The sequence below is a fragment of the Halyomorpha halys genome, unplaced genomic scaffold (assembly GCF_000696795.3).
Source record: "Halyomorpha halys isolate HHAL.00 unplaced genomic scaffold, Hhal_1.1 Scaffold267.1, whole genome shotgun sequence".
Lineage (NCBI taxonomy): Eukaryota > Metazoa > Arthropoda > Insecta > Hemiptera > Pentatomidae > Halyomorpha > Halyomorpha halys.
Genome location: NW_027111312.1, coordinates 526061 through 543105, shown reverse-complemented (window position 1 = coordinate 543105; position 17045 = coordinate 526061). Strand labels below are relative to the sequence as shown.

Genomic DNA, 17045 nt, shown 5'->3' with positions numbered 1-17045 from the left:
GTGATACATATTAGATTAATAATCTCAAATATTTATATATATATATATATTAAATGGTCTTTAATATCAGCTAGGACTTATCCTAATTGAAATAGCTGTCAGACTTTATAAGACAAATTTTTAAAAAATCTTCCTCTAAAGTAACTTTAATTTTGTTTATTTGAGATAATTAACCATTGCACCTTTTGATCAGTAGTATTTAACCAGCCTGATACTGTAGTCATGTGAAGATAGTTATTAAATAATTGCTTTTTTAATTCCACTTCGCCTGTATTTGAGCCTTTCAATTGGCAAGATGATTAATAAAATCATTCTTAGTATTTTCAATAACAATTCAGCATTGAATAAATTTAGTTAGCTTTTATATGTCTACATTTGTTTCATACTTTTGCAAAGAAAAATTTTAAAACCATGGAACGATAAATATTATTATTTCTATTAAAATTGGAGTTTATCAATCTCCGAGGGTTTTTTTATTTTATTTTTTTAAACTTGTTAAAAGGATTCAGAAACATTTTTTTATTATTTGTTATTTATTGATGAAATAACAAACTAATTTATATAATAAACTATTGTGTAATAATTCATAATGGTTTTTTAAACTTTAGCCATGAAGTTTTTGACCACAATAGTTTACCCAGTTCTTTCTCAGATTCCCCGACTTTTCCATAATAAAAAATATTCCCTAACTTTGTCTTGTTTTAGCAGTCGCTCAACACTTTGAATTCCTTCAGTTGTCACATCAACAAGTGTTGTGTCAGCCCTTAGATAAGTTGACAAGGATGTTTAGATTTTTATTAAAACCTGTCTGGATAATGTTTAAAAAATAGCTATATCTGTCCTACCTTACTGAGACATGGGCTCAGATCTTTTAAAAACTGCACCAAATCTTCCATTGTTTCTATAACTTCTGCAACTGCTAAGTAATCAAGAACTTTTTTGCATTCTCTTATAATTTTACGAACTTCAGATTCATCAAAGCACAAAAGAAGAGATGATGTTCCTTGGAGAATTCCACGAGATCCATCAATTAAAATCTTTCTACAAATTAAAAAAAAATGTTGATTTTCTAATAGAAAGGTAGTTTATCTTAACTTAAAAATAGTAAACAAATGTAATTAAATACTGACTTAATTAATAACCATACTAGAAGTTAAATTATAACATTGTAGTATTTAATTCAATTTTTGCCTAATAATAAAAAAAAAAAAAATCATTCAATATTTTAAAGCTAGATAATTATAGAAATCAGATTTGCTAAAATACCTCGCTGGTCCAGAGTATGGATCACTTTTCAGCATAGCTGATGCCTCTTCCAAGTACTTGGAAGCACTTTCAACACGATGCAGTGCTGATGGCATATCTTGTTTTAATATTGGATCATCACTGCTGTTAATTGTTTCCCGCCCAACCTGCATTAATAAAACAGTTAATAGTAAAAATTTTCAAGAAAAATAGAACCAATTTCGCAAATAACTCAATAATTATGTGGAATATAAACAATACTCCATTTTATAATACTTTTTAAAATGATACAAAAGCGATTTGCACCTTGTTAGCGAAACAAAATTACTTTGAAGACCAACTAATCTAAAACTAGCTAATAGGAAATGGTTATAAACCATAATTGGGATAGGTTCCTGTTGCATAAGTTATCAGACTACACTTCAATAATTTGAGATAATTAACAGTAAGATTGGAGACCTCGATTGGTTTTATGCTTGACTGGATATTAGGGTGTGGCTGCTCAAGATCAAAGCAACCATAGCATCTCAATTTTTCTTAATAAGCTAGCATGAAATATTTAAAAATTTAAAAACATTACACTATGCAATTAATTTATAACTATGGACAAATAACCAATTAAATTATAGATACATAACATCAAAGAATTTAATACTTATAATCTCTAAATAAAATAAAAAAAAAGATCACCTTAACAAGATTTGCTACAGCTCTGCTCACTGCTTGGACAGGCCGCCCAAGATCAGGCATTGCGTTTCCATCTTCTGCCTCTTCATGAAGGATAACCAACCGTGACACCTTTAAATAAATTAACAATGTTAGAACAAGGGATATAAAAAATAGAGCCTAAACCTATAATAATAATAACCTAAGAGGAAGATCAGAAGACAAAATTTTAAAAAATAATTCTTTTAAAAATTAATATAATCTGATACCAAATTAATACCGAGAAACCAAAATTATTTTCAAATGTTAATAGACTGAATACAGCAAGTATATTGTATAAAAAATTTAAAAAAATCTTTAACAAAAAAATGAGTATTATACTTTTGTGTAAAAAAAGAATTTGTCATAAGAAATTTTTAAAAAAATTCAGAATTAAAAGATAAAACTTTATTACACTTCTAGTGGGAAATTTTTACTTTTATATTTCACTAGATTCATTTTCTTTGATAGCAGCTTTTATTTAAAATAACATCTTTTATTTCATATAAAGTAGGAAAAGGACACTCAAATTATATTAAATGTTCTGAACTTTGAAAAGACTATAAAATCAATATATGCGCATGCACACACACTATTTAATTATGACTTTATTTTACATAATAAAAAATACAATTTTTTTATTAAAAATTTGTAAGTATTTATAAAACATAAAAATTATCGTTTTATAGTATTAACCATTATACAAAGACCTACAATTGAATAGAATTCTAGTTCAATAAAAGTGGTCGAAAAAAAAAAATACTCCACTTCACAACATTTTTTGTTACTTACAGTTATTCAGGGAAGGATGAATTAATGAACAGACCATTCACCGGTGGTTTGAAAATTTTTTGGCTAGTGTCACAAATTTGGATAACCAACCCAGAAGAAGACCTCCACCAGCAATTGAGCGATATGTCAAGCATTTTTGCGATATCTTTTGTCGTAGAGTGAGGGTTGTCTGTTACCAATGCATAAATTTGGTCATCATCAACAGTTGAAGGACAACCCGAGCACTTTGCGTCTTCCAAGTCAAAATTTCTGGTTCTAAACCAAGCAAACCACTTACGGATGGTGCTTTCTCTTAAGGCATCATCGCCATACACACGGCAAATTTTGGTTAACTGTCTGTGCAGCGGATTTTCCTTTTCGGAAATAAAAAATCATTAAATGACAAAAATGAATTTTTTCTCTTCCATCTTGAGCAAGCAAAATACCAATTAAAGATAAGGAACCTCGGTTGAAACTGATACATAAAAGCACCATAACTAATCCTTTTATAGAATATGTTAATATTATTGACCAAGTAAACATGATTTTATAAACACAGAGAGGATTAAATTAAAATATTGAAAACGCTACAAACTTAATTTACAACCTAGTATAATAATTCCTGACATATGAAGCTTTTTTCAAGATGACTCATTTTCAATGTACATAGGATTATATAATAATACATATAAATATAATATAAGACAAATAAAACAGAAAAAAATATGGTTTTTTAATATTGTTTTTATTGTTTTTTTTTTATTTTTTATTGTTTATATTTTTGTCACTTTGATGTACCAGATTGGTCTAATTCAGTATCCTCTCCTCCGCATTTCGTAATATTGATTCTAAATTAGTACAAAGTCCATTTTCGTTTCTACTATTGGTTCAAAGGTAATCACTATTAGTCACCATCCTGGTGATTTGTAACTCATTTTATTTCCATATGAGATCATTAAGTTAGATGGCTTCAATTACTCATTAATATCCCATGATGGTTTTGAAGTAATTTCAGCTCAAAATGCTAAAAAAATATTTTATTACACCCTGTAGATTACATAAGCACGAAGTCCTGCCATTAACCATTATGTATTGCATTGTACATAGAGAACCCTTGTTGAGGTAGGTTGCAATACTTAGCTTACGTTATGTAGTGGGTGATTAAACTAAAAACGCTAAAATAGAAAATAATTAAATGTAAAATACAAACTTGACAATGGAAATAACCCTATCCACCCTAAGAGGTGGAATGTTATTGTATATCTTTATAGAAATATTAGTGAAGTTATCTACAAGTAATGAAACTTTCTATAGCACTCAGGTGCCTTCCACTACTTGCTAAGGCTTTTTAGAAGTACATTCCGCCCCATGCATCTGTGGTAATATTGGGGGGAACATATCCTGCAAAGTGGGCCGGCTGAGTCTTTTTTGCCAAAGCCTCTGTGCATGGACAAACAGGAAATTCCCAACACTTGTGTGTGAAAATATAAAGGATATACTGATTAATAAATTTTCAAAAGTCTTGAACTCCGTCCAGGTCTGAAAGGCACCCAACTACTTTACCAAATTTTATTATTTATAGACAACTTCCACTAACTTATGTTCAAAGAGATATGCTATAACTTCTGTCCCTTAGGATAGATAGTGTTATTTATATGGTCAGTTTTTTTTTTAATAATTCACTTGAAGTTTTAAATACAGGATTAATTAGGAAACTATAATAATAAAGAAAAAAATGAAACAATTAGGGTTCTGAGGGCTAGAATAGATTTCACTCAACAAATAGACTAATCTGATGAGTGAATTATTCAATATTAATAATTAATTTTTAAAAATAGATGTGATGAAGTGATAAAATAAAACTATTTATACAACTATATTAATCTTAATATAAAATAGAATTGTCTAATTTATTACTTCGACTATCTATTGCGGTCTCAACCCCAAGTATTGATAGTAATGTCATCACCGTTTATCCTACAACACTTCTTCACTCAAACATTTATGATATAATCATAAATGGCAGAATAAAATTTATAGAATTTTAAATGTCAGTTTTCAAGAGAATAGTATTTCTCATTAGTTCAGAGATTCGATCAATACGTTTTAGCTGATATGTTTTCAACTATGGCGTATACACAGTATATATGAAAAATAATTGAGTAACTGATTGACATAATTGATATCCAGAGGTTTCAAATACATCTGAAAATATTTTTTTTTTTTTGTTTTTGGTCAAAAATAGATGTTTAAACAATGTTCACCCTAAAAAGAATTCAAAGAGTGCCAAGTTTTGTACCACAAGTGTTAAGTACCATACAATATTGAAAAATCTACTGGCAGAATATATCTCATAGCATGGCATAATAAATAGTAGAAACAATTATTTCATTAATCTAATAAAAACATCTATTAGAAATAATATATTTCCAACTTATAGAAGGACAAATTTGACGATTGCTACTATCATGCGATATCTGGTTATAAAAAATAGTAACAAACAGCATCATCCAAAATAATAAGGATTTAAGTTGACTTTAAGATAAACCAATCATTTTTTTTAAAACTTAATTATGAAAGAAACTTGAATAATCACATAAACAACTACAGTCACAGACATAGGAGAACAAATAAATAGCAATAATGTTCGTGATCAAGCTAACCCTTAAGGTGAGTCAGATATGATTCTACAAATGTAGAAATTGCTTCTTTTTTTTTTTTCAAGCAAATAAGTAGGGTAGTGTCAAAATGAACTATCTCCACTTTATAAAAAATCTAGGTAATATAACTATTTTAATGGATATATTAATTTTTTTTTTTTTTTTTTTTTTTTTTATGATGTGGTTTAATATGATCAATATCAGTAATATTCTACTGAATAACTCCATTATCTACCAGAATGACTTTGTTATCCATTTATAGTAATTTTTAATTTGCCAACCTCCTTTAACAGATAATCAGAATGATATTTTTATCAAAATATTTTAGTGGGTCATTCATAGCATTATACAAAATTGTAAATGATTATATTTACAAGACACTTTAACAACAATTGTACCCAAATAAATGCATAATGAATCAAATTGGTAAATTAATTATTCTAGCTCGTTGTTAAAATAATGTGTAAGTTTATTCCTCAATGTTTTGGGTGAGTCATTCATAATACAATGAAAAAGTATATAGTAGTCATAGTAAGATACTTTTAAAGCACTTATGGCCAAATACATGTGTAAGGAAAGAATCCATTAGTTAAATTATTTTCTGGATTATTATTAAAATAATTGTAATGTTGATGTTAAAAGGTTTTAAGCTAGGCATTCATAATACAATTCCAATGTCAATATTAGAAACTATAAGAAAATTATAAATTAGTTTGCCTATATACATGGAGATATGTGAAAATTCTAATTCTGAAAGTGTCAATTCAACAAAAAAGACTATTTAATATATTAAAACAATCGTTCATGAATATATTGTTATTTGTATCAACATATAACGTTCACTTTATATTTTGATAATGATTCAATCATTCATAAACTTTACTTAAAATGGATATAAAATATATAGTTTGAATAAATAATATTGAGTAATCAATTATTAAATTAAAAATAACTATGACTACATTTTAATGTAATCAAAAATTAATTGTTTTGGCACAAAGAGGTCTATTAATAGTAAAGTGAATCAAGTTATTTTTGTATTTTATTTTGAACTGTTCCATATTCAATAATGAAAATTCTATGTATGACATGGTTGGAAACAGTATTCTATAATGGGAAACGAAATAGTTGGTGGGATAGACGTTTCCAAACCTGAGTTACACATTGCCTTTTATGGTTAGGCATCAATATGACGTCATAAAACATTAAAACCTTAACCGATAACATTTATCAACAAGTCAGTGAATAAGCGTAAATGTCAATTTTTTTTTTGTTAAATACTGCTAAATAAATAGGAAAACCTATAACAATTTAGAGTTATTTGCCACGCCCATGATTTTATAATATTTAACTATGACATTGACTCTAAGGCTTACAATAAAAGCAAGTAGAAATCTTTAAAATTAATTTAGTACTAGTCCATTTAATGTAAATAAAATAAACAATACTAACTTGCTGTGCCACTGGTTCTAGAATGCTTTCTATAGTTTTAGTATGAAAGACCGGCATTTCGAGATCAAAATTATTGCACAAAACTAAAAAGAAAAAAAAATAAACAATTTCGGTTTGAAACCTAACCCACACCTAAACTTCAAAGCACTGCCATCAATTTAGCACCACGCAGCTATCGATCTATCGTTTCAAGTATCGATAGAACTGGAATGATCCATCAGTTGATCCAGTGTTTATCGTTTATAAATTAAATGTATATTGATTCTTAAAATTGTATTTTTTCTCAGGGATTCAATTAACTTAAGACCAATCAAAATAATGTATTAGTATTCAAACTCTAATAATGATCAAAATATAAAATAAATAAGTAAATTCTAATTTAAAATTGTCAGAAACAAACTGTTTTTTAATGAAGTTATTATTATACTCAAACATACTATTAATTATTTGAACCATTTTTCAACATTATAATATGCATAGATATTATATTAATTAATTTAATACATTTTTGTTTAAATATCGATTTATTCAATTCAATTAATTACAATGTGAAATTTCATTGTCAACAAATTATTAAAAATGTTGAAGATCAGGTCAGGGTTGCAGTCAAAAGTTACAAAAATAGTTAAAAACTATTTATTTTCCGACGTTTCGCTCCACTTTGTAGAGCTTCATCGGGATTAAAAAGATACAAAAACAAACAAAACTGTTAACTATTTTTGTTATCTTTTTACTACAACCCCGACCATCTTCTTCATTATTTGAAATTATACAGTCAATTATTTATATATACAACAAATTATTAAGTTATCGTTAGACCTCAACATCACATTGTTACATGCCTTTTACCTGCTTATTTAATTATTTATGACTCAACAGTATTTAACCCTCTTTCAAGTTATAATATTTGGCTTTTTATTAATATTAAATTAAAAAAGTATGAATTTTGTTTGATTCAATTTTTTGGTCTTTAAACTTGTTCAAAAGTTTAAGGGGAAAAGAGAGGTGACCATCATATAAGTATGAGGCGATTGTGATATACTTTGTCCCGGACTTTAATTTTGTAACTTTTTATAATTTAATCAGCCTTGGATATACGAAAGTCTAGGAAGAACTTTATGAGATGATAACGGCCAAAGGCAAAGCATGATTGGAAATAATCTAAGAGTAGTTTGTGAACTTTGATTTGGAAAATAAGGTATTCCTTATTTTTACTCATTAGCTTAAAATAAGGTATTATCCTACTGAAAATCAGCCAAAACAAAAACAGAAAAATGAGTTCCTCGCACAGGAAACGAACACAAATATTGTCAATATAAAAAATTGTAAAGCAAGGAGGATATGATCCACTTAACAAATCCAACCTCTTGTCTTCCGACCGGGATGCCCTGAGGGCACATAGCACAAGTTGGGGTTTGTGGGTTTTCAATTTGAGAGGGGCTTTCAAAACAGGAAACTATGGGAAACTCATTAAAGCTGATGTTTTGTATGTTTGTTCTGTTTAAACTAAGACAAATATTTTTGAACCCATTTTTTATTGTATACGAGAGGAGAGCATTCTTCTATAAAGATTATTTATATTTTAAGAACCGTAATCTAAATTCACGTAAGATAAAGCTATTAATGGAACTTATTCAAATGATTAAATTTAGTTTTAAAGTACCGATGCGTGTGATTGAAAAATTTATATTTGACAGGTCCAGATATAAATTTTTAAAAAAATAAGAAAAATTATCTATATTCTTAAACAAAAACTTGTCTTGCTTGTACTCAAATTTAATACATTTGTATTAATTATTGAAAATTAATTATAACTACCTAGTGACCATAGAATTAACTCTATTAATTATCATTAAATAAGAGGACAGGTTTATACATTTAAAATACAAAGAATTTCTTAGAAATGAAAACCAAACCATAGTGGACATTACCGCTGACAAAGATTAGACAATTTTAACTTTAAATTCATCAAATCACCAATTAACCACCGGTTCTTCTATGGCTTATGTTAAATAAACGAGAAATCATTTTAGTTATCTCTACTTTTGTAAGCAAATCTGAGTTCAGCATCCCACAATTCACCAAACAATGAATAGTTTGAAATGACATTATATTGTCTTCGAAGTAGAATTGCTAGGTGCGTCGCCAATGAACCGATAGGCAAGGACGATTGCCTGAATGCAGCAGTATTGTCTACGCTTACTAAGGTGCAAACGTTAAAACAAAAATATGTTTAAAAAAGATGAAACCCTCCCACCTTCGACAAGTTTTGTACCAGTTTCTTTTGAACCAGCTATTGTACGTCGGTTTTGGGCAAGAGCCAACCTCAACAGCAAATGGTACCCAGGAAACGATTTGGTCAGCGATTTGCTGTTAGATGATGCCAGGACACTAAAATTTGAATTCAGGTGCGATGCAGGATTTCGCAATTTTTTTCGAATGTCCAGTATGGAGTTTGAACGTTTATTGAACCTGGTTGGGCCAAAACTTGCTAAGAATGATACAGATTTTAGAAGAGCTCTTTCGATAAACGAACGGCTGGGCTTGACGCTAAGATTCCTTACATCAGGAGATTCATTTCATTCTCTGATGTACACTTTTAAAATTCCTAAACAAGTAATTTCCAAAGTAATACCAGAAGTGTGTGATGCTCTGATCGAAGTGCTTCAGGAATATATTAAGGTGAGTTCATTAATATTAATAATAGTGGAATGCAGTAAAACAATTTTTTTTATTGAAAAAGTTAATAGTAATAAAATTTCAGTATTATGAAATCATTGAAATTCAGGTTTAAAAGAATACTGGTCCTGATGATAGTAAAAACTTAAATATTTTAGGAAAGAAAAGATAGGTTTTATTAATACCAAGTTTATTTTCAACTTGGTGAAATTCATGTTGTTTTTTTTAATCAGTATTATTACTGATTCTTTTGACTCACGTAGTAAACAAAACATTTTTTTTAACGAAATTGATTAAATCATTTAAAACGAATTATTTCATAGCCTCGAATAATCTATCAGCAAAGAGTGCAATAGGTGAAAGAGAAGTACCTTTTGTGGTGGACTCTACATTTTCCTCCCACCCCGTCATTTTAAAAAAATTTCGTAGCTTGTAAGGATTAATGAACCAATCATATCTGCTTTCCAAACTAATTGTATGTTGTGTCCACGTACGCATATCCCATCCACAAGTCTTATTTTGTTATGTTAGAAAGTAATATTGGGACGATATTTTTTATATCTACTCTAATTGACAACAAAACTCCAAAAATAAAAAAAAAAAATGGACATTCACAAACTTCCAGGAGTTTAGTAGTTTTCAAATTATAAGAAACATTGCTGAATTGTTCAAAATACTTTTAAAAACAAGGGTACAAAAAAAAAAAAAGAAAAAAAAATGTACTGCATTTTTGCAATAAATGACCCAATGTAAATGCTTTTTTTGGTTTGGAGATGATTTCATTACCTTTCAAGTTATCTTCCAAAATTTTCCATTAAATGCCGTTAATGAAAACAATTAAATTACAGTTTAAATAAAATAATTTTTATCCAAGGTAAGCCTCAAAACACTCTCTATTAATTTTTTAACAGAAAAATACTTATCAAATCAGGAACATCTATAGGGGTTTGAGTGGAGTGTCATTTTCCTCATTAATTTGGAATCCAAAAAAGTTGGGTGATTTAGTAAAACCTACTTCAAACTGCAAAAATTGTTGTAAAACACCATTCAGAGAGGTTATTATACACAAATTGCTTTTAAGCGATATTTAGTTACTCAACTTTTCAAAAAATGTTTAGGAAACGGTCAAATTTTGAGAAATATTTCAAGACCTCATGAAGACTGGAAAATCTGGCCAAAAGTGTTGAATTAATTTAGATTTTGGACCCCCCTTCCCAATAAGTTATAGCAGTAACTCTCCTGATCTTAATAATTAAATCTTAAGATCTCATAATTACGTTGGTATGTTTTATGTTAAAAACAGTTAAGAATGATGAGCCATTCTACAAATAACTTAAACAGTCTAGCAATATAATTGTTATTTATTTTTTCCTTTGGATGCTCCTTTAAAAATATTGAATTTGATCTCCAAAAAATAATATTTTATAATCAATGTTCTAAGAACCAGCTTGTTAGTAAGCAAAGTAATAACAACTACAATGCAGTAAGTCATTGTTTTATGATTATAACTATTTAAATATTTTTTATCTATAGTATTGCATAACCCTATATTATTGAAATAAATTGAGATAACAATACATAGTTTCAAGAAAAATGTAATACATAAATTTATGATTATTATTATTTGACATAGAAATAAATATAGATGACGGGTAGTTTCAAGCAAAAAGTCTATTACAATCATTTATGATATATTATTTTATTTTCACTTACCTATACATTAAATATGTGGTAATATGTAGTACTTAAACTACCTCTTGCCTCTTATCTTTTTTTTTTAACTTATAAAAACATTAATGGTAAAGTAAAAGTACTCTAAAAATATAAATTGAAAAGTGACTTCAAAATTATTACTTCTTTACACTAAAATTATGAAACTTTCATTACTAGATATAAAGGGAGTTTGCTATCCATAAAATGAATTTATATAACATACTAAATTTTTCTTTGTCTAAGTTATTATTATTTTTTTTATTATTTCAGACACCAAAAAATGACAATGATTGGAAAAAAATTGCCACCAGTTTTAACAGGAAGTGGAAATTTCCAAACTGCGTAGGTGCAATAGATGGGAAACATATCACTCTACAAGCTCCTGTGAAGAGTGGTATAGAGTTCTACAATTGTAAAGGGTTCTATAGGGTTGTTTTATTTAGTGTTATAGATTCAGATTATAATTTTATTTATGCTGATATAGGGTGTCAATGCAGAATATCAGATGGTGGCCTTTTTCGTGGTACAAAGTTTAAAAAAGCTTTACAAGAAAATATTGCAAATTTTCCTCCAGAATGTTCACTTCCAGGGAAAACAGTTACAACTCCGTTAGTATTTCTAGCAGATGATGCATTTCCACTGACACCAAACGTTATGAAATCATACCCTGGATCACATAATCCGAGGTCCAAGAGAAGATTGTTTAATTCTCGATTAAACCGTGGAAGGAGAGTATCAGACAACGTGTTTGGAGTGATTTCCACAGTCTTTCGTGTTCTCCGGGTACCAATGTCATTGCAGCCAGAAACCGCAAAGAAAGTTACATTATCAATTATTTATTTACATAATTTTCTCCGAAAAAGTCCTTCAAAACAAATATATAATCCACCAGGTACTTTTGATCAAGAATGTCTCCATACAGGTGAATTAATGTTAGGAATATGGAGACGAGATGAACCAGGTGGATTTTCTACATTCCCCACTGTTCCACGTAGAAGCACCAGTTATGCCGAGTCTGTAAGAAACAGATTTACTGAGTACTTTTGCTCTCCCGAAGGGAAAATTAATTACACCAACAATAAGTGACAAACTGAAGCTAAAAGAAGTTGAATTTATAAAAAAATAACTATAAAGAACACATACTAATAAGAACAATTCACTTTAACATATTCATTAAAATGAATGAGAATTTATTCTAAAAACATAAAGCCCGCCTTTTATTTTTTCAAGAGATTGGGGCTGTAGGCACAAATTTAGTCAATATACATTACTGATTAATGGAAAAAGAAAAATATATTGTACATTAGCTGAGATCAAGTTAACATAAAACACATACTTTTCCTGACAAAAATTTTGAGTTTTTATATTTTTTTTTCCCTTTAAACATAAAACAATACCAATTTTACTGTTAAATCAAAAATATTAGTAATAGTATTTGAAAAATTAGTTGTATATTTCCTTCAATTAAATATTGGCTAACCTAATAAAAATGTAACCATTGACATAATTTTATCCCTTGTCCAGAAAAATCTCTTAAATCTAAGTTTTTAATAGAGTTAGAAAATTTTAGAGTTAATATAAGAACTTTCCTAATACATTAGTTAGTTGTTTTCTGCTGTGTAACAGGTTGGTTAGCTTTATACTAAACATATTCATTTCAAGTTTTAATTCAGGGGGTAGCTTTTGATTATCATAAATCACCAATGAATTTATTTGTTATATTATTGATAAAAGATGAAAAATATTATTTTTACAATGAACATGAATATTATATCTACACTTAACTTTGGCATAATATTAAAGTTTGTCATATAAACAAATATTTGGGTAATTACTAATACAATAAATATTTTACAACATTTATTATTTTGTCAACAACTTAGCTATCTAATGTATACATATTTATTTATTTGATTAATAATTAAAAAAAAATCAAAACAAAAATGACTTTATAAAAATGAACACATTAAAAACATATTTTACAACAATCAAGGTAGTGCAAAAATAAAGCACACTTTTTAATTACAGTAAAAATATTAATAGATCATAGGTCAATTTACAATGCTAGCATTATAAATAAATGTAATTATATTTTATTTACTGCCAAATGTTGATACAACATGGCGTCATTCGAAAAGTGAATGTTTTCCTTCTCTCTATACAAGTCTAGTAGGAATCTTTGGTATTTGTATTAATTTGAGGAAACTCATGATTTACACTTCAAGACTAGGTCGCTTAAAACATCCTGCAGGTAAAGATTCTTTAATCACTCTTATTCTATCTACTTCATCCACCAACCTCTCAAGTTCTTCTTCATAGCTCCTTAGCCGTTGTTGCTATAAATAAATGAATCCAAAATTAATTTATTTTTTAAATATATAATTTTTTTAAACAAATGTAAAGAATTCTAATGCTAGCATGAAAAATTAGAATTACAGTAAGGACATGGTTTAACAAATTCAGTATATCATTCAAGAATCTTAGATTTCCTTTTTTTATTTTATTTTTTTTCCAATTACTGCAAAATAATTACTTATATGAAAAGATGAAATTTCTCCAAAATAAAAATAAACAGTGCAATCTTGATAGTTTGGTTTTTGTCAATCCAATGAAACTTATCATATCCAGGAAAGAACATTTTAACCAGTCATTGTAAGGAAAGTGGAAGAGAGAAGGTTGTTTTCCTGTCATAACATGTATGACATTTCTAGTTATCAATATGTAAATTTGTTAGCAATGGTTATTATATTGTGTTAATAATGAAGCATTAATGAAAAAAAAAATACCTTTGCACAATTTCAACTTCAATTTTTTTTTTCATTTTTCAAATAGGACAGTCCCATATTTGTCAGATAATCAAAATTTTACAACATACATATTTTAATTCAAAACATAAATTATTATAAATTTTGTTTTCCAAAAGTGCCAATTAATTTTTTATAGAAATACAAAATTCAAAATTAAAGTAAACAAATCACAAATGTAAAAGAAGAAATTAATGAATCAGGAATGAATGGATCAATGTAGTTATTATTTAGGCATAAGCCCTAAAGGATATCAACATCTAATTGTTTGGTATATCACACTTTAGCCTGGATAATTTAGTTTACAAGAGCTGAATCAGGCTCATTTCGAAGAGGATTGTAACTACCACACCACAATATACTTCGAGCAAGTAGTAGTAGTTTTGGTACTGTGTTTTAAAAATTGCTTTAATTAATATTTACCTATACGATTTGCCATATTTTCAACTCTCATTCAGGAAATTATTAATTTAATCAAAATATAAAAAAAAAAAAAAACTGTTTTAAAAATCACAAATTCATAAACTTATTAAAAAAAAAAAAAACATTAGTTCTTGATTTAAATATTAATGTCTACGGAGTTTTAGGGCTACTGCATCCCCCTCTTAATCACGTGTCTTAGTATTTTGGGCTGATTCAAATACATAACCATAATGAACTTTGGTCAATGGAGTCATTTTCCAATCTTCATTGCATAAATAGAGATGATAATATAATAAAAACAAAAAAATTGTCGATGAAACACATCTCTTAGATGGAATACTCTAGTATCATTATAATTGAATTTTTTTTTTATAACTACCCACATACTCAAGAAAACCATTTACCTGTTGAAGCCTTGCATTAGTGAGAACTCTGAGCTGTTCATCAAGGTTAGCTTCATTAAAATCATTTTCAGCCTGATTTAACTTCGCTTCAAGTTGCTTCAGTGATTCTTCATCTAAAAATAAATAATAAAGCTAAGCGATTCAGTTTAAGATATATAATCCTAACCAGCTTTGTGTAAAATATTGTTACCTATGTCAGCAAGATCATTCAATTCTCTGGTAATTGAGTGAAGACTTTCCATTGCTTTGCTTATTTGTTCTGCTGCTTCTTCTGATTTGGTTTGTGCTTGTCTAACTTTTTCTTTAGCCTGAGAATAAACAAAAATCTAAATGTATGTATGGAATTCATTAGTTGGTAACTAAAGTAAAATGATATTTTAATAAATCGATTCCATAGAGAATGTATATATATATTTCCCCCAACACACTTGGATTTTACTGTTATAAAAGCCATATAGAAAATTCAAAGGAATATTCAAGAAACTAAAAAGGAATGTTCTCCAAGTATAAACTAAGTTAGTAGTCGTTATATCCACGACATGAGTAGCTTCTCTTTGTCAACCTTATTATTAACTGTTAGATAAAAATAAAACAGTAAACATTTGGCAATTTCACAAGATTGAGTCAAAAATTATTGGTGAAAGTGAACAAATTATTTAAATTTTGAGATTGGTCAACTCCAGAAGCCTTAGGAGATACTCCACTAGTTATGGAACTGATAAAAAGACAGACTTGATAAATTACCAGCACCAAATAGTCCACTTTCACAAAATTCGTTCTGGTTTTTTGATTATCAAACCTTTTGCCCTTCTTAACTTTTTTTTATTCATTTAAAAAATATTTGTTTTTGATGGTCAACTTCCGATACCCACATATCAGGAAAAATATTGATATATTTATAAAAAGTACTGATATTTCAGTATTTTTCCAACACCACTACATTTTATTTATCACCAGTATTTTTTATAAAAATTAAAGAGCATATATATTATAGAGATATTTTTTTTTTATACTTCGATTAGGACTCTCATAGATCTTCAAGAAAATTTGTTTGTTTTTCAATTCTTCTCCCAATTTAAATTCCTGTAAATATGACAATTCAAATACTTTTTCACAGTACTGCATGTAGATTAGGAACAGATATAAACACATGGATCCATGAAAGAAGGACTATATAACATACTTATTGAATATTACTTTGTATTCTTCAATTGATGACTATTTATCATATAGTTATGAGAAAAATCATACCTAAAATAAACATAACAATTTTTTACCAAACTAAAATTAGTCCATGGATAATTTCATAGGAGTAGATACCTCTTGAGATAATAACGATTTAATATAAAGGCAAACTATACTAAAATAAAATCTCTACTAAATTAATTTTAAAATTCTTTAAATATTAAAGGTTTAAGAAAGTTCTGCTGAATCAAATCATCATCCAGATTTAGAGATGCTTTATTCCACCACATAGACAAATAATACAATGCAAAACATAAATGTACAGTTTAGTTGGTTAAATTTTTAAAAAACTACATACAAATGTTTAGTATAGTGCTACCTTTTCAATGAACTGGTTGTTTTCATCAGCCTTGCTCACAACCTTTGAAAGTTTATCTTTGTTAATTAATAATTTTTCTTCAAGGTTGCCTACTTCATCCCTCAAAAGACTGGCATCTTTCTTTGTCTCTTCAGCCTTTTGTCTTATTGCAGTTGCTTCCTGAGAAATGAATATAATCAAATCAGAAATGAAATACTAAGAAATAAGTGAAGGGTTTTTATAAATATCAGATGAGTTACATACTGATGAAGCCTGTTGAGCATATTGCTTCTGAGCACTCTGTGCAGTCGTGCTAGCATATATTGCATTATTTTCAGCACCTGCTAGAGCTTCCTCAGCATTCGTAGTTTTGTCTCTTGCTTCTTGTAATAATGTTTGAATGTCCGGAACAGTAAGTAATGCTGTTAAAGCCTTTGCTTTGCTCTCCTTCACTTGCTGGTCAAAGTCTAGTAAAATAATTTTGTCTTTGTTAATATTACACACATCTAATTACAAAAAAAATTTTTATATCAAATGTTTGTTTTTATGATTATTACCATAATGCTCAAAAGCAAGAGCTTATTTAAATAATGATGAATAATTAATTTATTCATTAATCTATTGCACAATGATGGTAATACAAGTA

At 28.1% G+C, this 17045-nt stretch overlaps 3 protein-coding genes across 10 annotated transcripts in view; 1 reads left to right on the top strand and 2 right to left on the bottom strand.

Moving 5' to 3' along the window:
* Vinc (vinculin) overlaps positions 1 to 6991 on the bottom strand; it is a 36737-nt gene extending 29746 nt beyond the window's left edge. For all 6 annotated transcript variants that reach the window (XM_067049325.1, XM_067049326.1, XM_067049327.1 and 3 more), the window contains exons 1-4: positions 6834 to 6991; positions 1936 to 2043; positions 1267 to 1412; positions 846 to 1041 (exon numbers count right to left, since the gene is read on the bottom strand). In XM_067049325.1, the coding sequence (XP_066905426.1) occupies positions 846 to 1041; positions 1267 to 1412; positions 1936 to 2043; positions 6834 to 6890 (507 nt within the window). In that variant the 5' untranslated portion in view covers positions 6891 to 6991. The remainder of the gene's footprint in view (positions 1 to 845; positions 1042 to 1266; positions 1413 to 1935; positions 2044 to 6833) is intronic.
* Positions 6992 to 9062: 2071 nt separating this feature from the next.
* LOC106680545 (uncharacterized) lies at positions 9063 to 12619 on the top strand. Its single transcript, XM_014420319.2, has 2 exons — positions 9063 to 9515; positions 11496 to 12619. Exons 1-2 carry the CDS (start codon positions 9063 to 9065, stop codon positions 12309 to 12311), a joined length of 1269 nt encoding a protein of 422 aa, XP_014275805.1. The 3' UTR covers positions 12312 to 12619.
* Positions 12620 to 13070: 451 nt separating this feature from the next.
* LanB2 (laminin subunit gamma-1) overlaps positions 13071 to 17045 on the bottom strand; it is a 233792-nt gene continuing 229817 nt past the window's right edge. For all 3 annotated transcript variants that reach the window (XM_014420323.3, XM_014420324.3, XM_014420325.3), the window contains 5 exons: positions 16664 to 16866; positions 16421 to 16579; positions 15047 to 15164; positions 14857 to 14969; positions 13071 to 13561 (listed from right to left, as the gene is read on the bottom strand). In XM_014420323.3, the coding sequence (XP_014275809.1) occupies positions 13439 to 13561; positions 14857 to 14969; positions 15047 to 15164; positions 16421 to 16579; positions 16664 to 16866 (716 nt within the window). In that variant the 3' untranslated portion in view covers positions 13071 to 13438. The remainder of the gene's footprint in view (positions 13562 to 14856; positions 14970 to 15046; positions 15165 to 16420; positions 16580 to 16663; positions 16867 to 17045) is intronic.